At 34.4% G+C, this 16,972-nt stretch overlaps 1 protein-coding gene across 1 annotated transcript; it reads right to left on the reverse strand.

Moving 5' to 3' along the window:
* Nucleotides 1-398: 398 nt before the first annotated feature.
* Nucleotides 399-9,713, reverse strand: LOC147000027 (vomeronasal type-2 receptor 116-like). Its single transcript, XM_085834340.1, is given in 7 exon segments — nucleotides 399-1,149; nucleotides 1,152-1,718; nucleotides 3,068-3,191; nucleotides 4,293-4,517; nucleotides 5,345-6,148; nucleotides 6,574-6,856; nucleotides 9,508-9,713. Coding segments are annotated over 7 exon segments (2,547 nt in total). The 3' UTR covers nucleotides 399-811.
* Nucleotides 9,714-16,972: the final 7,259 nt, after the last annotated feature.

Raw genomic sequence — 16,972 nt, forward strand, 5'->3', positions numbered from 1 at the left:
CCAGGTCTCTCCATTGCTCCTCATTGTGTCTTTTCACATAAATGTAAAGAGCCTTATATTGTAGGCACAATTTGATATGCATAGTCCCTTTAATAAAATATTTCTTTTTTGTAATGTTATCTGACATTCTTAACATCTGCCCAGTACATTTTAAAGCTATTCCAAAGTACAGTTCTTCTGTGCTGTCACTGTACTTCATACTGCTAATATTCACGCTTGTTTCTCTTTTCAAATGAGTGCCTTCTATTGCATCAGGAATCGATGATATTCTAAATCTCAACAGAAACAATTTACCATTTTGTTGATATTTTATATTCCCTTGCTGAAAAAAAAAAACACATAGCAATCAAAAGAAGCTTGTGAGGAAAGTGTTTATTTACTAAAGTACCTTGGTCACAGTATATTGAATGAAGCCAAGGCCTGAAATTGGATGCTGGAACTCCATGAAAGCATGAGGGAAAATGTTGATTACTGGCGTTACAACCATGTTGTCTTCAGACCTTTATCTTATAACTCCAAAAACATCTTGCCTAGAGATGGTAGTGTTCACAGTCAGTATGGTCACCTTATATTAATCATTAATTAAGTTCATGGTTTACATAAAAAACTGCAGGTCAGGATGATGGTAGCGTTTCCACAATTGAGATTCCTGGTTCTCAATATCTTCAAAATTGTGTCCTTATGAATGAGACCATGTTTGTAAGTTCAAATTTGTATATTATTTAAATTTTTATAAGATTAAGTACTACTTTTGTTAAGACAAAGAAAAAATATGTTGAGTATCATCTAACATTTTCATATTATGAATATTTTAATAACAAAATTTATCTTTGTACTTCTGTATAAAATTTGAATCTGGTCTAACTAAAATAACATAACACTTTGGGACAAAGACACACATTAGCAACCCTGCACTAGAAGCCAAGATGGAGAAAACCTCCACAATCACCATGACCCTCCCCCTGGTGCTATGATAGACAGGGAGGAATGTGATCCAGACACTGCAGAACACCAGCATGCTGAAAGTTAGGAACTTGGCTTCATTGAATGTGTCAGGAAGGTTCCTAGCCAAGAAAGCCAAAGTGAAGCTCACCAGAGCCAAGGAGCCCAAGTATCCCAGGACAATGTGGAAGGCAATGACTGAGCCTTATTGCAAAGAATGACAATCTTCCCATGTTCAGATTGTATATCTCTGTCAATAAAGGGAGGAGATGTTACCAACCAGATTCCACAGAGAACAAGTTGGATTAGGGTACAAATGGGAATGACCAACTTAGGAGCCCCTGTTACCAACATCCCTCTCATTCTTCTTCCTGGAGTAGTGAGCTTGAAAGCCATGACCACAGTTATTGTTTTGGCCAACACTGTAGAAATAGCCACAGTGAAAAATACGCCAAATGTGCTCTGCTGCAAGATGCAGGTGACCTGGTCGGGATGTCCAATGAAGAGCAGGGAGCAGAGAAAGCAGAAGACTAGAGAGATGAGCAGGATGTAGCTGAGAATGCGGTTATTGGCCTTCACAATGGGAGTATCCTTGTACTTCACAAATGTGACGAGGACTAGAATTGTGATGGCCGAGAAGGACAGTGCCATGCAGCCTAGGGTCGTCCCCAGTGGATCTTCATAAGTCAAAAATGATATAGTTCTTGAGAGACAGTAGGTTTGCTCTATGTTGGCATACTTATCATCTGGACACTTCACACACTGTTCCATATCTGCTGGTAAATGTACATAAACCCTTATAAGATATCATAATTACATAGGTAATAATTTTATATTTGTGTTTTTCATAGCAAATATTAATAAATAATTTAGTGTTGATGATCCATTCCCTTCCTTTTTGCTGTAGAACCACTAACTTAAAATTGCCCAGTATTGACCTATGCACTGTGATTGAAAAAAAAAAAAAAAACATCATGGAAAGTGGAACAGAAAAATATTCTTATTGAACAAAAACAAAAATGTGATGAATAATTATATGCATAATCTCAGATTATTTAATTCCTGTAAACATAAATTCACTATTCACAGACATGGGTAGTGTGCAGACATCGGTACTGGTGTCAGTTGATGAAATGCATCACGTACTTTTTTTGCTCTGTGGTTTGTGCCTTTGTATCTACACATAGGAACCAGAATATACAATTCCTCATTCAAATACTGTTTGCATAAAGGAATATTTTCGTTCTTGTAGCTGTACACCTCATAGACCTATGCATGTCCCTTTCATTGTTTTCCAATCTCTATCTTGCCAAATACACATTCCATGCTATATGGCAGGAAGCTTATGGATGTTCACATTTATCCCTCTTTCCTTATCTAAGCTCCAAGCCATCTCTTGGTGCATTTTGAAATCTTCACTCTTGTTCTATTTCTTTAAGAAGAAATACTTAATCTTTTGTCCATCTAACCTCTTAAAATATATTTCATTAAACAACAACCGTTACCCTGAGCATCTGGTCTTTTTCACATTGTAAGCTGGGTGATAGAGGGAAAGATCGTGGACTGATCAGGTTGTCAACTTTCTATGTACAACAAATCAAAGAAAAATAAACATATGCATAGATTATTACATCTAAAATGTTTCTTTAAAATATTGTTATACAGGTATGTCCTCCTAAACACTTTCTATATAATATAAAAGCAGTAACCATCATATTGTGAGAGAAAGGCCTTGTTTCAAGAAAATATTGGCCTAATCGGCCATCACTGGAAAGAGAGGCCCATTGGACTTGCAAACTTTATATGCCCCAGTACAGGGGAATGCCAGGGCCAAAAGAATAGGAATGGCTGGGTAGGGAAGTGGGGGGCGGTATGGGGGACCTTTGGGATAGCATTGGAAATGTAATTGAGGAAAATATGTAATAAAAATATTAAAAATTTAAAAAAAAGAAAATATTGGAAGTTTTTTGCTGGGTCCAAAAGAAGTTGGCACTATTTAACTGATTATGTTTTCAGTCATGGAGATGTTAGGTCTTTAGTTTGCATCTAGGCCATTTCATATTTCTAGTTTGGATAGAGAAGGTATTCAAATTCAGCAAATTTTCTTCTGCATGCAAGCATGTACCTGTTTCATTGGAAACCTCATTTTCTGGGCACTGAACACAATCAAAGCAGCAGTCTGATGTTTCTTTCTGATAAATTTTCCTGAATCCAGCAGTACATATCACACTACACACGGAGGAGGGAACCTGAGGCAGTGCATAAATATTAGATAATATTCACGTGAGTCTCTGTATTTCATGTATTTATCATATGAATAATGACCCATAGATTGATATATAGGGCACTAACAGAAATGGCTATACATATTCCTCTGATAACCTGTATCACTTTACAATATCAGGCACATTTTATTCATATTACCCTGCAACACTCTGAGTGTCACACAAAAATTACTACATCATGTAATATTATTTATGTATCATTTAGGTTATAGCAATTTAAAAATTTTTCTTCCTAAACTGATCAATCCAAAAAGAATGTTTAGGTGGCACAAGTTTTTCTCTCATGATTTATAAATTACAAAAAAGAATACTGTGATATATGGAGGGAGAATGTAGGGTAAATCAAGAGAGAGTAGTTTGATGACTATGAACAAAATATTTTATATAACACTCCTATGAAATTAATGAAGTACTACTAAGTGTAAAAGAAAACCTTGAACACACTATCCCTTACTCTCTTTCCCCTGCATCTATGAGGGAACTCCACACCCACCCATTCCTGCCTCATCACTCTAGTATTCCCCTGTGCTGGGGCATCAACCCTTCAGAGGAGCAAGGGATTCCCCTCCCACTGATGCCAGATAAGGCAATCCTCCACGGAGGAGTGGAAATCACGAAGGAAGATAACATTTTAAATGTAAATAAATAAAAAACAATACAAAATATATAAATTAAAAAGAGAAAACCTTCAATATGGAGAAACGTTTATGTTAATGAATCCATGATATACTTAATTAGGTTATAAATATGTTTCTACAGAATTAAAAAAATCCCATGTTAATATATAGTTAAAATTTTTTCATTAATCATATGTACATATACATTATACTATAAATCCATTCTATATACTCCTGTATTGTAGGTAATAGGCAATTTTGGTACTATTGAACATGGAATTCAGAGGCCATTAATCCATTGATTACCAGATATACTTGAAGTTGAGCATTATCAAAGTATGATTATTGTAACTTTGGATGGTTTTTTGCAAAAGTAGCAATTGGTCTTAAACACGAAGTCTCATATTTTAAAATCCACATATCCTGAAAAAAATTACGGTATACCCACTGATGTTCCTCCCATGGCCCATTCCAAATGATCAGATATATGAAGTTGTTGACTCTTTTGAAAACAAGGTAAATAGCTTCCTATTTTCACTTTTAATCCAAGGCCTTGTGGAAAATTCCAAATGATGAAAATGTCATACTCTGTACACTGATTTTCCCTATGCTTCATGTTCACCAGTTCTCCAACAGGGTTCGTAAATACCCTGGTTTTCATCAAGAAAGACACCTAGAAGAGATTCATGCTTCCAATATCAATAAAGCATATCAATAAAGGTAACGCAAAATTGAGAATTCCCTAATTTCTTAATGACTTTCAGAAAAAAACAGCTGTATTGAAATAAACGTGTGTAGAAAAAAACAGTATACCTCATTGATAACTGAAAATTTATATACTTCATATTAATGATAGATGATAAAGTGTGCTAGAAAAAATGATTACTAGAAAATAAGTAACACAGTGCATGAGTGTGAATGTGTGTGTGTCTGCCTGTCTATATGAGTGTCTGTGTGAAGATTCTTGTCAAAAATACTTTTTTAAAAAATGAAACAGTATATGAGAGACTGAAGGGGAAGTCTGAATACCTGGCAATTGTGAAAATAAACAAATCATTTTCATGTACATACAGTATACTCATAAAATAAATGTAAACGTAGTAAAATGTAGAGTCTTAGTCATTTATGTTATTGTAAATTGTTAATGTAAATGACTAAATAATAAGCACAGCACATGAATCAATTTCTAAGAAACTATTCTTTAGCCAAACATTCCAGTCTAGCCATCACTTAGGATTTTATGATAAAACTCTTGGCTCCTATTGTAAATTTTGAACTCATTTAGTGAAATGTGAGACACCTTGTCACAAAAGTCACTGATATTCATAAAAATATATTGCCTCCTATTAAATATTATATTTGTGCATGATATTCATCCATGTAAAAGGTTTATTAGAGAGTTTAAAGAATAATCACAAACAAATGTACAGTTGTTCCTCTAGGTCCATTTAAAAGATCACATTGATATATCTAAGCATAATGAAATGTAAGAAACTTTACCTGCTGACAAGCAGTGAAATATGTTTTGGGTTCTGCCTTTTTCTGAGACTCTACTTGTTGAAGAATGTGTTCATGGTAGGTGTGGGCCGCAGCATAAACAGCATTGTACAGATTGTAACCTTCATCACTCATGGCCATATCATAGCTGTGCAGTGCTGTCCATTCCAATGTGTTGTTGAATGTCATATTATCCATTTTAATGCTGTTCTTAGAGATTGAACAATTAAAATAATTCCATTCCAGTATAGTATGAGAAATATTTTTTAGGTACTTGGCAGTTTTCTTTGTTTGCATAAAATTCCTAAATTTAGGAATCTCAGCTCTGTGGTGTGCAAAAGTAATAGAACCATGGAAGAGATTAAGGGTGAATTCTTTTTTATGTGTGATGACATCCCATTGTGAGGTTGTGATCCAGATTCTCTGAGCACCTATCCTATCCCATCTTCTAAAGCTGACTTCTAGAGTAGAGTTCATTTCACCATAAATGATAACAACCTTTGCTGAAGATGTCATAATTTGTTTATCATATATTGTAGACCTAGTCATGTATATCTGCATGTTTTCTGGAATCATATTAACAAAAGCTAAACAGATCCCATGCCTTTGGCTTTCTTCTCTTAAATCTGAAAGAAACTGAATCCCCTGATCATCATCTGAGATGACCAGTCCTATCCAAGTCCATCTAAAATGAAACATCAAGGAGACCATGCCATGGGATAAAAGTGTGTCCTTAAGGGCTACCTGATGGACGTGGGGCAGCCGGTCATGGTCGCGTAGGTTAGGATTAAATGGTCCAAAGAAAACCTAAAGGTTGTAGAAGACAGGATGAAACTTCCAATGAGGAATATGATTATTAGGATGTTTGGACTCATATACAAGTAATGCTACTCACCTTCCAGAACTCTTTTTAAGAACAGTAAGATTGTACTATACATGTCATGTATCATTCCTATTAGATTCTAGACTATTCCTGACAAGTCTGAAATTCCAAGTACACAGTTTTACCTGTCTGTACAGTAAATCTATGGACTGATTATTTAATTCATCATCATCATAATAATAATAATTAATATAATAATTTATATATGTATATATATATAAATCTGTGTGTGTGTGTGTGTGTGATTGTGTAGCAGCACACTCATAAATGCATTCTGTCCAAGTTTTCTTGTAGGCACCTGTAAATGTAATTTAATGTTCTTAACCCATTCAGTGTCACAAATTCTTACCAGTGGCATCGAAGAGCGCATTGCCAGTTTTAAGGATGTTTTCCATGATGCTCCTGTAAGAGCTATGATACATGACTTATCTAAATAACAGAAATAATTAACAAAATTCATATGTCCATATGTTTGTGTATATTCTTGATCCAGATCTCTCAATAAATTATGACATTTTCCACCAATGATGGAGAACATCAAAGTCATGTTGGGTAAAAGATCAGGATTCTTGTTGATCTCATCAGTAGCAAAAAACATTACCAGAAAAAGCTCATATCCACTTGCTGCAATTCTAAAAGAAGGCATAGTGATGATTAAGGGAGATGTTTGAAATATAAAATTTCAACTGCAGTAAAGTTTTTAATTTGAGATATAATAAATTTCCGTCTAAATGTCTTGAAATAAGCCTGATATATTAGGGATCTTTAGAGCCAAATACAATTTAAGAATTCATACACATTGGGCACTGTGATATGATACATTTTGTATTCATGAAAATAAAAAAAAATGTTTTATCTATGAATGCCATCCTTGAACTAAATTACAGTCCTATTGTGTAAAACTGCTATAAATTAACTTTGGAGATGTAATTCCACCTATATATAACAGAGCATGACTTCCACTACATATGAAACACCTAACAGACTCTCCTTATAATTTTTATTTAAATGCAATTTATACATCAACTTAATATTATTTAATACTTTGAGAATCAACTAATATATCTGTTTTTTCAACTTTTTATTCCTATCCTTTTATACCCTAAAAATATCATTAATGCATATTTAATAATATCCATAACTGAGGACACTATGTCTAATGTTCACTACTAAGTTATTATAAAACGTACAAAATACTCCTTGGAATTAAGCATAATACAGGAGCATAAAATTTTATATAGTGAATCATTAAGAAATATATTCAAAAGCCCTTATTAGATAACACCTGACAGTATGAGAGTATTCAAAACACATTATATAGTTGTGTTTCTTGACTAACAATCAGCTTACTTTAAGAAGATTATCAGTGTTTCAAGTAAAGAAAATAATTTATCAATAAGAATATTTTACATATTTCCAAATAACAAAAGCTCTATGAACTTAAACATTAAGAAAATGCTAATTTTATTCACAGATAGAAAATTATGAATAAGATGTTAGAACTTACTTTGTATTTGTTTTGTATATTTGTAGATCATGCTTTTAATATATTCAACTGTTAATATTACCAATCAGGCTACTCATTTTAAGATCCATTTTATTTAATTTTATTTATCAATTTCATGATATACACAATGATACAATATACCATATGACCAGAATATTATGCTTTAGGGTTTTGTACACATCAAATTAATGTTACCTTTTAGTGTGTTCTTACTATATCTATCTTGTAAAAAATGTATCACATTTCTTTTAATACCTCAATCTTCCTAATACTTTGAAATCCTTTAAGTGATGTCTGAGCACAGAGAGCTTCTCTGCCCCAGCACATTTGGCAGTTCATCTGTTATTCTCTATTACCTCTTATCAGGTGTAAAGACACCAAACATGGTCTTTGGCTAAAATTTGTTTTTTTCAATTAAGAGTTCAGTGCTAAGTTTTTCTTTTTAATCCCAAAATTATATTGGCACAGTTCATATATTTGTAATTTTAAAACTTATTATGGCTTAAACAATTGTCATCAATGAGAATTTCTACAATTTTTGCAAATAGGTGTGGGTAAAATTCAGAATACATCAGAAATGAAACTCCTACTCACCTAACACTGAAGGATAATAATGTGAAGCAACCATCACAATCAGAGTATAGAGTGCACTGTGGCTACCAATTGAAAAATGTATTCCTTTATTCCCAAAGACATGAAAATTGAATAGGGGATGGGATGAGAGCCAAAAACATAAAAGCACAAGAAACCTTGGTTTATAAAAGAAAGAAGTCGCAGGCACATTGATTCGCTAAAAGGTAAATGATTTCAACACTCTTTTCCCCCATGATCTGTAGCCACAAATGATAGCATCTTACACTTTGGATCTCAGACCTAATAGCCACATTGAGAAAAGGTTCTTTTCCACAAGAAATAAAATGATTCTCCTAGATTTATCTTTTCAAACCTCATATGTAGAGATTAAGTCCAGTATTTTACCTATGTATCCAAGGCACATGACATAGGATGAATGGAAAGGAAATGTGAATAAATATTACCGACTAAATAATGATAATATTATTGAGTAGTTAATAGAAATATTGACTTTGTTTCTGATAATAGGCCTAATCTTTGCCTGTGCATTTGTGTAGTTTGATAAAAATATTATTCTGGTAACAAAATATGAGACTAGCATTCTTTTTCCACATTCAGTATCAAATCAAGAATTACAGGATGAGACTCATTTAAAGACTATTTTATAAAGCATATGTATATTCACAAGTATATAAGTAATGTTTTACATTTAACCAGGTATAGTAGACCAACACATTCACAAATATTTCAATGAAACAATGCATTTTCATCTGTTGGAAACCAGAATTAGGTAACACTTTTATGAAGTCATCTAGATGCATAATCATACATGAGGCATTGGCAGACAATTGAATATAGGCAGTGATGCAGTTTCTTCATATTGAGTTCTTGACAAAGGTGGGGATTGTGAATTCAAGGCAGATGAAAAGATATCTTTCAACATATATTATCAACAAAGACTCAAAAGAGAGAATCCAGACCTTCACATGATCAAGCATTGTAAACTGGAGTATAAAATTGCACTAAAACTCTACTAAACTGTGACACATTTCGAAGTATTAAAATAGTGATTGAAATAATAATTTGTATTCAGGAGTTCTTAAAGTTACATGGTGAGGAAGAGAACAGAACCCACAGTTTGTATATACAGCTAAATATGTCAAATTAGTGACATTGACAAAGGAAATAAAGTTAGTGACTTACCTAAAACTTAAATCTGAATTATAAAAATTATCTTCAATAGGTTCATCATGTAACCAAATGTAAAAATGACATTCCCTTTGCAAATCTCCATCATTATCTTCACTATTCTTTATCCTCCAAAAGCACCTTGGTGCAGTCAAACAGCACAAGATGAGAGAAAACTTCAGAAACAAAAATGAAATAGAGAAAGCACAGATCTTCTTCATGTCTGCTAGGATCTAAGATGGAGCTGTTGTGAAATCCGTTTCTGATGTAGAAAAACATCACACACACAGTTATACCTATGTGTCTGCTTGAAAGATACCTCTGTCTGGAGATCCACTTATTATATTCACAGTTCCTTTCCATCCCTCCTATGTCAGGCTCCCTATAGACATAGGGAAAATTCTGGCCTCAGGCTCTACATCTGAGGTCTGAAAACTTTTCATCAACATATTTTTTAAAACATGTTTTGAGATCATGTTTTCTACCCTCAGGGGCCATGACTGCATTCATGTGCATAGAGTAAATCCCAAGGACAATCTTCTCCTGCATAGTTCATATCTTCCATGTGTCAACAGCCATTATGCACAAACACAATGGATTTCATCAGAAGTTCTATACTGTGACAGAAGTTGAGAAGGTCATAAAAGTTCCATATCATTCAGATGTTGAGTTTAATCATGGAACATTATGTAACACATTGTCTAGTTTAGGGAAGGGCAGTCTCACATGCAACATTGAGCCTGGAGTTGACCATGCTCTCTGTTGTTCATATATTGTTGTTCATATATTGTATGCCACTCATGTTTCCAAAAACTCCTCAAACTTCCCATGATTCCTGCCATCTGGAGAACATGTCAATATGCTAAATCCAAAAGTACCTGTATTTTAAAGATTCAACACCCATCTGGTCAAATATCAGTACCTGTGCAGACATTCACTGATATGCTGAACATTTTCTTGATAATCAGTCCCTGGCAGTCAATGACATTTGATGAAATATTTCTTTGATTGATGTATGTTCACACCTCATTAAGAAGTTAGAGGCTAATTTCATATTTTTTGCTCAAGGGAAAGAATTTAGGTATCATTTAAGAGGTAAAATTTTATTGCTAATGCTGGCATATACCACACACTTTTCATTTATTTCTACTTGGCATTTGTTTTGAAATATTTCTATTTAGATTACATATCAATAACATAGATGTTAGCTGCTAAGCTAATTTATATAATTTGGTTAGATTTCAATGAGTGACAAAGATGAAGGATTGATTTGATTTGTTATTTTTTTAACTACCTTATGTTTTTGTTCAAAATATCCATACTGAATTAAGTGTCTTAAACTTCATTTTTGGAACAGTTGGTATGTCACTGGATTATAATAAAATCCTGCAATGGAATTTATTTTACTATCTTTGTTACCATGAATAAACATTTGTTTCATACTTTGGATGAATTACAACTATTTCAGTGCAAATTTGTTTCAGTACAAACCTATAGACTGGGTAAATTAACTGTTCTGTTGTCATATTTTATAATTGTTATATACCTGGTGCTAATACCATGTCAAATTAACTGGGAATGTGCATGGAGGCAGACTCTTCACTACACTGTGACTGCTATTGAAATGCCATTATGGACTGTAGCGGTCTTTTGGAAGTCATTTGGTGCACATGAGCAATGGACTGGGATCCATTCCATACTCATTAAACCAATACTACAGGTCAAATTTTCAGGTCTTTAATAATCTTGAATTTGTGTTTGCTCAGATTCAGAGGTGAGGCTCCATGTGCTTTTCTGCAGAGACATCCTCCATGTTGCTTGAAACAAAAATAGTATTTCTTAAAATTTCTTTTCTTTTTACTAAAACTCATGTTATGTACTTGATTTGGAGGCAAGAAGGCAGAGCACACATCATCGTGTCCTTCTTGATTATCAAGGCAATATTTGGTTTCTATTTTCCTTTAAGTTTTTCTATTGGATTGCAATCTTAAGCTATCCACTACAGTACAATTTGAGTTTATAAAACAAAGTTTTCTTCTGTTTCACAGATAATATTCATAGCTTCTTTCCAGTTGCTTATCCCTTTATTTCTTGTTGAAATCAGATATCTGATTCCATGATATTTTATGTGTAACAGGTGATGGCCTCTATCCTATTTTCATGTCAGAGAATTGTCTTAAAAGTGTTGCTGCTGTATATTCATTAAATTCTGATGTCATTTATTATTAAACCATTCTTATCCTTTTTTCCCCATTAATCAGATACTGATTTGTGATTCTTCAATCACTTGAAACAAGGTTTGATATGGCACAGAAGTACAATTTATACAAAGCATTGAAGCACTTGTGAGTATCTGCACTCATCAATCTACATGGATGGAAGGACTTCCACATTGATGAAAATATATGTGATAGCAAAGATGTTATTCATGAACCAGAGATATTTGAAAGGCAATGGGATGGCCATTATACAACTATGCACCAACAAATATAATTTCAGTTTCTTCATTACAAATATTATCTTAGTCTATTATAATTTAAATGATTTTTGTACAAAATTCAACTTATTCTAATGAAACTAAATCTGACATGTTATAGCTTGTTTACACTCAGGATTTTTAACCCAATGCATCATAATTGGCATGACATATTACTTCACTAACACTCAATGTCCATGCAGGATGCCTGATGGTGATTCTTCCAAGGTTTCCCCTAAAATCCCATAATCCATAGAACTTAGCTTACAATAAAGGGTCCAATTTCCCTTCCAACCTTCATTGTCCAATATACATAACTATACTAATATTGAATACCAAAATTAGAATTTCAATATTATATAAAAATTTTACACTTGAAGGATCTCTGCAGTCTGAACTTATGAAAGCAGGGTGTACCTCAATGACCTACTAACCTACCTGCCTAACAGGATCTCTTCCATAATTATAAACATGGGGGAACACTTTGGCTGAATTCCCACATCATTTAGGACCTCCACAGAGATAAGCACATGATGTACTTATGATAAGTAAGTACCATTGAGGCATAGGATGAAAGTAGACATCTCATGTGTTCTGCTACCAACTTGATGGGCTTGCTCTTCTCTTGATCCTGTCAAACTTCTTTCTAGTTAACCCCTTTGGAAATAAAGCACGCCATTTTCCCACTGTTCTTACACGTAAAAAAAAAAAAAAAAAAAAAAAAAAAAAAAAGCTCATTGTCTGAGATCTCTGGCTTTTGAAAAAGAGGTGATCAGTATTTATGTCCCAGGAGAGTCTCCAGGACAGGCAATTCAGCTTCTGTTCAGTAGAGGGAGAACTTTAACAGAAAGGTAAAGCCTGTTTCACGTGACATAAACAATTCCTTGTCTGAACATTCTATTGTATCCTGGAGATCTTTGTAACCCCTGTGAGTCATCAGTTTTGTAACAACACCAACTGCTCTTAGGGCTTTCAAACAGTCCCTAGAGAGTTCACCCATATTTATGTTTGCAAGATGGTGGAGGAGTCTCCTTGAGATTGAGAATGGAAGGCATAGAGAAATAAGAGAGAGACCTAAGGAAGCTGGCTTTTCATCTCACTGTAAAACAGCAAGGAAGATGTGGTTCTGGGACAGGCACAGTGAGTCAGGGAACAGTGATGTGAAAATTCCTGGAGTAGGCATACTTGAGTCTGGCTTCCCAGTAATGAATAACAGAAAATGCTGCCACTGTGAATTTAAGGAACTTTCCTGCTTATCATAATTCCTGAATGATGAGGATTCTAGTACATTAGTTTGTCCATCCAGGGAGACAGGAGCAGGCAAGTCCAAAGCTAGTATAGTGTGAATTTTTATATTTTATTTTATTGGATATTGTCTTGCCAAAAGGAGACCATAAAGAGTCAGGGAGGAAATGATATTTCTTAGTTTGTATCAGTTCTATAGTTTACTATATTCCCAGTTTGTTCTTCTAGTTACAGTGGCTATCAGAGTGTACTAACTCAGAGCAAATTATTCTTATGAGACATTACATTCTCTGAACTCCTCTGAAAACCAACCCCTGAGAGTGACATCCTCCGCATCCTGAATCAGCAGTTTGTGTGTCTGACGTGTCTTTAATAGAGGAAAACAACTGTCAGAACCAGAGACAGGTACTTTTTCCAATTCAAGATTATTTAAGTCTTTCAATTGGATGAATTGTTCAGTCTTTTGATGATCGTTTGCCATACATAACTACTTATTCCACAGTCATGAGCCCAGATTTTTTTCTTTTAATTAGGTGTGTGCATTAGGGATCAAAGTCCCATTCCAGATGTCTACTGTTTGTGAGGACTATTAGATACCTTAAGTACTGTATGCATTTACATATGTTTATTCTTCCTGAATATACTAGACCAGATAGGGAAATCCCTTTTATGTCAATGGGATTGAATCATTCAAACATATTTACATAACATGATTTTGAGGAACAAACCTGAACTTTATGGTAAATATAAATGTTTAATCATCATGGTGTATTTTATGCAAGTAATACTGTGTCCTACATACTTTTCAATGATTGCTGAAGAGAAAAGGACCCGAGCTTTCATCCTTTCATGTGGTTCAATTGTGAGAAAATCTGTTCAGTCTATTCTCTAAATGATTTTTTCTAATTCGATTCATGTAATATATATCTCCTTAAAATATTGGTAAAAAATCCATATTTTTAAAGTAACCTTTATAAAACAAAGTGTTATCTATTGATTTTAGAGTATGACTTTAGAGAGATCCCCTGAACCAGAGAGGTTATCATAGGATTTGAGATCAAGTCAATTTGTTAATAATCATTCATTACAGAAGAGCTGTTCTTGAAATATACTGCTAAGATAGGGCCTGCTCATGTGTAGAGTACCAAATATTCATTCACATTATGCTCCAATGAATATGAATCTTGTTATGAAAATATTGGTATGGAAAACACCCAACTATGACTACAAAGCATTTTATAATGAAAGTTGGATGTGGAGACATTAGATAAACTCTATTGCCAAGGAGAAACCCATTAATTTTTCCATTTTTTTTTCTTTTTTTATTAGATTTTTTAATTTTACATTTCAAATGTTATCCTCTTCCCTGGTTTACCCCTCTGAAAACATCCTTTCAGCATAGAGCCTTTTCAGGATCAAGGGCCTCTTCTCCCATTGATCTTCAACAAGGCCATCCTACACTACATTTGCAGCTGGAGCCATGGGTCCCTCCATGTGAACTCTTTGGCTGGTGGTTTAGACCCTGGAAGCTCTGAGCTACTGGTTAGTTCATATTTTGCTCCTCCAATGATGCTGTGAGCTGCTTCACCTTTTGGGGTCCTTCCTCTATCTCCTCCATTGCCGACCTTGGGCTCCATCCATTGGTTGGCTGTGAGCATCCACCTCTGTATTTGTCAGACACTGGCAGAGTCTCTCACTAGACAGCTATATCAGGCTCCTGTCAGTAATCACTTGTTGGCATCCACAATAGAGTCTGGGTTTGGTGATTTTATATGAGATGGATCCTCAGAACGGGCAGTCTCTAGATGGTCATTCCTTCAGTCTCTGCTCTACACTTTGTATCTCCCCCATGGATATTTTGTTTCCCCTTCTAAAAGGACTGCAGTAGCCACACTTTGGACTTCTGTCTTCTTGATTTTCATGTGGTTCATGAATTGTAACTTGATTATTCCAAGCTTCTAGGTTAATATCTATTTATCAGTGAGTGCATACCATGTGTGTTCTTTTGTTACTGTGTTACCTCACTCAGGATGAGAATTTCTAGTTTCTTCCATTCAATGAGTTCATTGCTTGTAATAGTTGAGTAGTACTCCATTGTGAAAACGTACCACATTTTCTGTATCCATTCCTCTGTTGAGGGACATCTGTGTTCTTTCCAGCTCCTGGCTATTATAAATAAGGCTGTGATACACATTCTGGAGTATGTGGCCTTATAACATGTTAGAGCATTTGTTGGTTATATGACCGAGAGTGAGAATTTGTCTTAATACAACTGAGTATAATATTTTTCCTGAAGATAAAAAAAAAAAAAAAAAACACAGTAGATGGCTAAGTTTTATGCTATTACAAATTTAGCAAGTGATTTGTATAAACAACAGAAATCTCAGTTGGACTTATCAGCTGAATATGATGGAAGCAGGAAAATAGTCATAACTTTATTTGGGATGTCATGTATATATTATTTTATACCTTTCTATATTTTCATTTTAAAATATGCCATGGATAATCTTAAAGTAAGTTGTGGCGGGTATGACTCTTTCAGGAGATCTGCTTAGGCCATCCTCTGCTACATATGCAATACAGGCACAGTTCTGGGGAGTACTGGTTAGTTCATATTGTTGTTCCTCCTATAGGGTTAGTAACCCCTTTAGCTCTTTGGTATTTTCTCTAGCTTTTTATTTAGGGGCCCTGTATTCCATCCAATAGATGACTGTGAGCATCCACTTCTATATATTTCACTGGCTAAGCCTCAGAAAAGAGAGCTATATCAGGGTCCTGTAAGAAAAATCTTGCTAGCATATGCAATAGTGTCTGGGTTTGGTGGTTGCATATGGAAAGGATCCTCAGGTGGGGCAATCTCTGGATGATCCTTTTTGTCTTTCACAGCTCCAATATTTGTCTCTGTAACTCCTTCCTTGGGTATATTGTTTTCCATTCTAAGAAGCAACGAACTATCGACACTTTGATCTTCCTTCATCTCAAGTTTCATGTGTTTTGCAAATTGTATCTTGGTTAGTCTGTTTCTGGGCTAACATCTGCTTATCAGTTAGTGCATACATATGTGTTCTTTTGTTATTGGGTTACCACACTCAGAATGATATCCTCCAGATACATCCATTTTGCCTTAAAATGTCATAAATTCATTGTTTATAATTGCTGAGTAGTACCCTATTGTGCAAATGTACCAGAATTTCTGTATCCATTCCTCTGTTGAGTGACATCTAAGTTCTTTTCAGCAACTGGCTATTATATATAATGAAATAAATATGAAAAAATAGTCTCTTATCTTCTCTCCTGCAAATGGGATGATATTGCGATGTCATCTACAACATTAATTCACTCTCTCACACAGTTTGTGTTTTCTCTTAGCATTCAACTAATACCAAAGTCACACATTCATTCAGATTCCAAAATAAGGTATCTGAGCTCATGTAAACTGTGATTCTGTATCAGAGTCAGAAAGGAAAACTTCCAATGTGTAGTTACACCCAAGAGGTGTGTTTGTGTTTGTGTGTGTTTGTGTGTGTTTGTGTTTCTGTGTGTGTATGTAAATATAACAAAAGTGCTTGTAAATTACGTAGTTATTTGTTTTATATATGTGCAGAGGGAATATAAGTGTGAGAGATCAATGTTGTAATATATTAATATTTATCTTTGAAAACTGCAAAATTAGATATAACATGCACCCATTTGCATCCTCACCTGACTGCAGGGACACTGAAATCTTGAGAATTTTTAGTAAGTAACAATAACCCCATC

Source organism: Mus caroli, unplaced genomic scaffold, assembly GCF_978045245.1.
Source record: "Mus caroli unplaced genomic scaffold, Mus_caroli_1 scaffold_22, whole genome shotgun sequence".
Classification (NCBI taxonomy): Eukaryota; Metazoa; Chordata; class Mammalia; order Rodentia; family Muridae; genus Mus; species Mus caroli.